At 50.5% G+C, this 6,881-nt stretch overlaps 1 protein-coding gene across 1 annotated transcript; it reads right to left on the bottom strand.

Annotated features, from left to right (window-relative positions):
• Positions 1–555: 555 nt before the first annotated feature.
• LOC118672849 (thioredoxin interacting protein) lies at positions 556–4,776 on the bottom strand. The gene is made up of 8 exons (XM_036342789.1): positions 4,278–4,776; positions 3,736–3,808; positions 3,485–3,632; positions 2,968–3,070; positions 2,593–2,849; positions 2,332–2,488; positions 2,073–2,224; positions 556–1,943 (listed from the first exon to the last, which is right to left on the bottom strand). Exons 1-8 carry the CDS (start codon positions 4,525–4,527, stop codon positions 1,908–1,910), a joined length of 1,176 nt encoding a protein of 391 aa, XP_036198682.1. The 5' UTR covers positions 4,528–4,776; the 3' UTR covers positions 556–1,907.
• Between the last annotated feature and the right edge of the window lie 2,105 nt (positions 4,777–6,881).

The raw sequence follows: 6,881 nt of genomic DNA on the forward strand, positions 1-6,881 counted from the left end.
CCATGAAGCCAAATGATAAAATCTGGAACTGTAAACCTTTTCTCACAAACCTCATTTTCTTGTTTTTTAAAAGCTCATTAAAAAAAAAATAAAAGCTTATGCACTCCAAAATTGAAGAACTTTAGTAATGATTAACTATAAATGTAGAAAACTAGCTTAGATCATCAGAAGATCCCAGCTAGTTCCTTACTGAATTGGGAAAGACCAAATATGGCTCAAATGTCTTCCCTCTCCACCTCTCCAACCCCCATTCTGACTATATTCATTAGGGTCGATGGGTAACAATCAGAGGGTTTTCAAGAATGAATTGTGAAGTAGGAGAAACGCTCCTTTAGGCACACTTCTTAAGAAAGTGTACTTATTATTTATTGAGAGACACTAATTTGTTGTTCCACTCATTTATGCATTAATTGGTTGAATCTTGTACATTCCCTGACGGGGGTTGAACCCACAACCATGGCACATTGGGATGACACTCTAACCAACTGAGCTACCCGGCCAGGGCGAGGCACACTTTCTAGTAACTTCTCCAATACCATCTCACAGACAAGAAAACAGTTTTTGCCATTAAAAAACTTTATTTATTTTTTACAAAGAATATCCCCTACTTGGGGTGAAAATATATCTGGTTAAGTACAAAATATAGTTTTTTTAATCATACAAAAAGATACACAATTAAAAAAACATTAAACCACCTTCAGTCCATGTGCTTTCTCAGAAAAGGGTGGAGTTCAGTGCTCTGACACAGGAGGGGGAACAAAGTGCTAAAGGCTGCAGTGAGAGGGGCTGTCAGCATCCCCCGCCTCCCAACCCTGGAGAGTGGAGCCCGGGGCTTTTGTGGAGACCTGCCCTCGGGTTTCTCATGGCAACGTCCGGAGGCTCTGACCAGGGCTGGGCATCCCCATCTAGCTTCTCCTTGGTGAGGAGAAGTCACCGTGGGGCAAGGCTGGAGGCAGCAACCCCTCTCAGACAGTTAGAGTGTCAGAATTACAGAATTCTGTACACTGGGACAAAGTCTCAACAGTCATGAGCACCTTTTTTGTCCTTGTGCTTATATCTAGAGACGTAGTAGACCAGTTTTAGCTTACGTTTTGAGATAGAAAAGAGTAAAATGACAGGAACTAAAGTGCTAAACACATCACCTCCAAATCAATCCCAAGGAGTCACATGAAAGGAAAAACACGTTCTCCCATATAAAGACGTTTGCAACAGAACACAGTGCAATAGGCTCTGAGAATGGCTTAGAAGACCTTTGGTGGGGCGTCGCTATTAATGCTTTCTGCCAGATTGTTAAAAAACAATACATTCTAAGCAAAGACCGCCTTAGAGCTCCTTCCCTTTAGTTCACACAGCTCTCCGAAGTCCAGACCCAATCAGCTCTGGAGAGTTTTTATTTTTGTCTGTAAGTTTACAAAGGGCAAGGATGATTTTAAGAACCTCCTTTTCCCAAAGTTTTGAAGAGGATTTCCCCCCCTTTCCATTTTCCCAGTTTGCTACATTGATTCTGCTCCACATGATACAGATGTTCATGATCTGGTATCATTATAGCGATCTATGTATATATTCCCCTGCAAAAAAATCTTGGGAAGACCATGCCAGGAGGCCATTCAAAATTACTCAATATGCCTCAATTTTCAAGGTGATCTCAGAAAATGGGATGGGCCTATGGTTTTAAACCCATCTAGCAAACACCCCGACATCACAACATCTTGGCTGGCTGAGGATGGGTGTGCATCCTTTAAGGCCCAGGAGACTAGGCTGCCTGCTGGTCACCTCCTACGCTGGGGAGTCAGAGGCTGGGGTGGACCAACCCCACTGTAGAGACTGTTGAGCCTCTGAAAAAGGAAGAGTCCAGGAAGAGGCGGAAAGAAACAAGTAGATACAGCTGCTTCTTCTCTCCCACATGCTCACTGCACATTGTTGTTGAGGATGCAGGGATCCACCTGGGAGGAAGAACGAAAACATTTTAGTTCCAGTAAAAACTAAAAGAAACCCCCCCTTTAGGAATCCCTCCAACTCAACTTCCTATAGGAGGTTTGGAACAAATGCAGTGGTCAAATGACAATTCTCACCTCCGTGTAGGTAGGTGGTGGGATGAACTTGAACTCAGGCGCATACATAAAAATAGGGCTGTCTTGAGAGCCATCTGTGTCGTCTAGCAGAGGAGTGGTGGGGCTCTCCAGCCGGTGGTCTTCAGGAATGATATCCATATAGCAAGGAGGAGCTGGACAGAGAGAGGCTGGGGATGAGAATCCTGGCCCAGACATGGCGGACCGTCCCAATTTTACACACCCAAGCAGGCCCTAGGCTAAGACATGGGGTCTGGCTCACCTTCTGGGGTATCAGGGAGGTTGAGATCTACCCAACTCATCTCGGAGCTGGTCTGGCTGGCCATGCTGGACGTGCGGCTGCTCAGACCCGACCTGCTGCCAATCACCAGGGGCAGGTCCAGAATGACCTTCTTGGAGCCAGGGACGCTAACGTAGATCTAGAAAGGAAGTTGGCAGTTTGTTAGATGGAGGTCTGGAGAAAACACCACTGCTGTTCCGACAGATGAACAATTGCCCTCTCCAGGCCCACCCCACCACTCACCAGCAGGAAATATTCAACGCGGAGGATGTTGCAGCCCAAGATGGAAGGCCTGATCTTCTGCACCCGGAGGCTCTTGCCACGCCATGATGCGCAGGTTCCCGAGATGATATGATTGCCCCTGACAGACGACAGCTTCTGTGTCAGCACCTTGGTCTGGCCATTGGCCAGGTAAGTGTGGCGGGCCACGATGGCAGCTTTGGGAACCACGATTCGGGAGCATGTGTTTTCAAAGTCGGCGTGGATGGAAATCTCGTCACCTAGCAACAAGAAAGATGAAGCTGATGCTAAGTACAGTTGATGCCTTTCCTTCTGCCCCTGCCCTGCCCTCACCCCCAAAACCCACAGTTTCTATTTTGTCAGGACTTAGGCTTTTACCTTCACAGAATCCTTTTCTGTCGATTCGGGCAGAGACAGACACCCGCCCATCAGGAATGAACATGCACGACACTTTCTTCTCCTTTTTGGCAGACACGGGAGCCTACGGAGAAGAGAGAGGGTTGATTTGAGACTTTCTGGAGACACTTTCTCTGCGTTTTTTTTTTTTTTTTTTTTTTTTTTTTTTAAGAATATGTTTTTAGGAAGAGAGGAAGAGAAAGGGAGAGAGAAGCATATATTGGTTGCCTCCCAAATTCTCCCTGACCTCGCCCTGACTGGGGATTGAACCCGAGACCCTTCGATGCACAGGCTGACCCTCCAACCAACTGAACCACACCTGCGCCAGGCTCTACGCTTCTCTTTACTTTCCACCCCTTACCTAGAGCAGGCAGCTTTCCCTCCCACCTTGATGACTTAGAACTTGAATCCCCACCTAAGGTGTTTCAATCTAATGCCCAAGACATGTGACTTATCATCCCTGAGACCCAAGATAAAAGAATCTTAAACTGAACCTCACCATCAGATCAGGGGTATTGATATCCACTAGATCCACCACTTCAAAGCTTTTCTTTGTCTCTTGTGTTGGCTGGCTGGGGCGATCAAGGAAAGCCTTTACCCAGTAGTCTACATGCCCGTATTTTCCTTTGAAGGATGTTCCCAGAGGCCTGTGTCAAGAAAAAGGAAACAATTTAAAAACACTCTCCAGGATCAAATGAGGGGAAGATCTTGAGATAGAAAAGTCCAAAGATGCACCTGGCCGATACCTACCCCTGGGGAAGCTCAAAGCCAAACTTGTACTCGTATCTGTTTCCAGGCCTCATGATAACCATCTCATTCTCACCTGCAGGGAGAGAAAGGCGATACCATTAGGTTTCTTGTTACACTGAGAACGCATCTGTGTGATAAGAATTCGTGGGCAGGACGCAGGACCTACTGTAGCACCCCCATCTCCATCCCTTATGTTCTTCACTGAGAAATTCTGATGCATTTTGTTGGGCAAAAACTTGCAACGTTTAAAATTAAGCTGCTATCATCTCAAACAGCAAAGAGTAACGTATGCATAAAAAAAAAAAAAGAAATCTTTAAATAGCTAAGGCAAAATCCCGCAGGATCACTCTAAGAAAATAGGACCAATTGGCCTTTTTTGATGGGGGAAGGGGTTGCAAATTTAAAACTTCAAATACAGGGACACAACACAAACCGCTCAACCCGAGCAGCTTCGAGCATTTAGAAGCTCCATGTATTCGTTTCAAACTTCTCAAATCAGCTCCCCCACCCCCACCCGCTCCGCAGAGAAGCCCGGAGCTCACCTGTCGGCTGGTCCTCCAGCAGCAGCGTGTCCTCGTAGCGCAGGTACTCCAGGGTCTGCTTGCACTGCTGGGACCCGTGCAGCCACAGCACCTTGGCCACCCCGCAGGCCAGCACCCGCACGGCCTTGACCCGCGTCACCTCACACACCTCCACCGTCACCCGGCCGGCCACCTTCTCCCCGCTGCAGTACACCTTCTCGGGGTCGGTGAAGACCACCTCGAAAGACTTGATCTTCTTGAACACCACCATGATCGGGCGGGGGCGGCTGGGGAGCGACGAACACGGGTCGTGGGGGTCACAAAACCCTAAATCCACGGGCGCTTTAAAAGGACGGAAGAGCAGTTCCCTCTGCAACTCTCGGCAACTTTGGAAAAGATGTCAGAACAAGGGCAGCTGTTGGCGATGCCGAGGGATTCCAACAGGAGCACAGCTGGGGGGCGCGGGGCTCGGCGGCTGATGGGTGCTCAGTCCGCGGAAACCAGGGCGCTGCCGCCGCGCCCGGAAACCGCGCTTTATAGGGGCCGGGCCCCGCCGCCAGGGCCCCGCGGCGCGTGCTGCCCTCGTGCACAGCCCTCCCATTGGCTGCCCGCCGCTTGTTTACCAGGGGCCTGGCCAATCAGCGACGCCGCCGCGGTGCGTGGACACCGTGTGCTCCTGGCGGGGAAAATGGTTGTTGTGCTCTGCGGCCTCGGGGAGGGGGGTGCGGGGGCTGCGCGGAGGCGGTGGCGGGGGCTGCGGGGAGGGGTGTGCGGGGAGGGGTGTGCGGGGAGTGGTGTGCGGGGAGCTGCCTGGGGAGGGGGCTGGGGGGAGGGGGCTTCGGAGAGGGGTGTGCGGGGAGCTGCCTGGGGAGGGGGCTGGGGGGAGGGGGCTTCGGAGAGGGGTGTGCGGGGAGCTGTCTGGGGGGAGGGCTTCGGAGAGGGGTGTGCGGGGAACTGCCTGGAAGGGAGCTGCTGGAAGGGAGCTGCGGGGAGCTGCCTGGGGAGGGGGCTGCGGAGGGCTGCGGGCCGGGCTCCCTTAGGCTCCATGAGAGGAGGACCTCGCTGACCCTAAAACGCACCCAGGGCCAGCGGCCTTCGGAGGGCGGGCGGGGACGCGTCTGGGCTGGGGCGCGGTTGGAGGCGACGGAAAAGTGCTGAGGAGGGAGCTTCGCGCTCGCCTCGGCCGGCGGTGGGTGCAGAGGCGCCGCGCATTCCCAGCTGCAGATCGTGCAAAACCTATCCCGCAGCTCTAAGGACACGGTAGCGGGGGCTGGGACGGGGTCGGCATCTTTATTAACAAGCAGAGACATGCAAGGCAAGGGGAACGGGCCACCAGTTTTAAACCTCTTTCCAAGTCCTTGGGAAGCGGGTGTGTGGGACTGACCCTCCCGCCCCCCACTTCTATTTCCCCACCCCCACCCCACCCCCCGCTCCTGGCTCGGGGCTCGGGCTGGAGGCCTGTGCTGTTCTTCATCCCTGTACCCTGCAGTCTGTTCTCTGGAACGGAAACAGTCAGGGCGTGTTCACATCCTGTTGCTGATCCCTCATCGCTGCGGTTCCTACCTGCAAAGTTGGGGAACACGGTGTCTGCTTCCCCAACTACCTCCTGACCTCTTCACTGAGGCGTGACCCTTAGGTTCTCATTGTCTCCCTCGTTGCTTTTCCAGGAAAGCGGCAAGAACGGATGGTTCACTCTTTTCCCTTTCTTCCTGGGTTACTTTCGCTTCTTTTTGGTCTTTATCGCCTCTTCAAATCATTAATCAAAGGCGTGTTCCTAAATCTGTAGCCTACCCCGCTCCCAGGCTCCAAGGTAATTAAAAGCAGGAAAGTTCTCAGTTCTCGCCCTGGCCTGGTATGTCCTTGGTTAGGGCATTGTCCCAATACACCGAGGTTGTGGGTTTGATCCCTAGTCAGGGCATGTACGAGAATTAACCAGTGGACCCATAAATAAGTGGAACAAGAACTTGATATCTCTCTCCCTCTCTCTCTCATTAATAAATATATATATTTTTAAACACAGGAAAGTTCTCTTGTTTATAACAAAAGTGTTAGTGGACGAGATGGTCATATACCTATTTGCAGGAAGACTTTCTTTTTTAAAAGTTTTTTCCTAACCTATTTGAATTAGTAAGAAAGGAAATAGAAGACAGAAGGGTCATCAGAAGGTGATATGTCAAACCAAAGGAGACCCTATCTCCTCCCTGGTGTTGGTGTTGTCCTTTGTCTGTCAGATGGGCCTCTCCCTGGCTGGCCATGAAATGCCTTAGGTCAGGAGCTGACTCCTGAGAACTTGAGAAAAGTTTGCATGCACAGTTGCTGGGATTCTTCACCCTTTCCTTGATTCTTGAGCCCCTCGGGTTCCTGCCGGGCATCAATCAAGTGATTATTACCTCATTTCTTGTACTAGAAAGAGGAAGACAATGTCCCCAAGATTGAGATGAGGAAGTGAGTAAAAAGCATTAGAATATACAGAAATTCTACCCTATCAGCAAAAAAAAAAAAGTTTTTTCATTGCTGTTAAGAATCCTTCTTCCTCAAACCCCCTAACTCGGTTGACATCCTAAGGCTAACAAGTTACAATTCAACCTCAGTATTAAGCAAGCCCAAGAATCGGGCATCAGGACT

This window comes from Myotis myotis, unplaced genomic scaffold (genome assembly GCF_014108235.1).
Source record: "Myotis myotis isolate mMyoMyo1 unplaced genomic scaffold, mMyoMyo1.p scaffold_m19_p_18, whole genome shotgun sequence".
Taxonomy (NCBI): Eukaryota; Metazoa; Chordata; class Mammalia; order Chiroptera; family Vespertilionidae; genus Myotis; species Myotis myotis.

Excerpts from the sequence above, each read along its gene's own strand:
- LOC118672849 (XM_036342789.1), bottom strand. The coding sequence starts at position 4,527 with ATGGTGGTGTTCAAGAAGATCAAGTCTTTCGAGGTGGTCTTCACCGAC. Across the intron at positions 3,071-3,484 it reads TCAATACCCCTGATCTGATG|GCTCCCGTGTCTGCCAAAAA; the intron begins GTGAGGTTCAGT and ends TCTTCTCCGTAG. Across the intron at positions 2,850-2,967 it reads CAGAAAAGGATTCTGTGAAG|GTGACGAGATTTCCATCCAC; the intron begins GTAAAAGCCTAA and ends TCTTGTTGCTAG.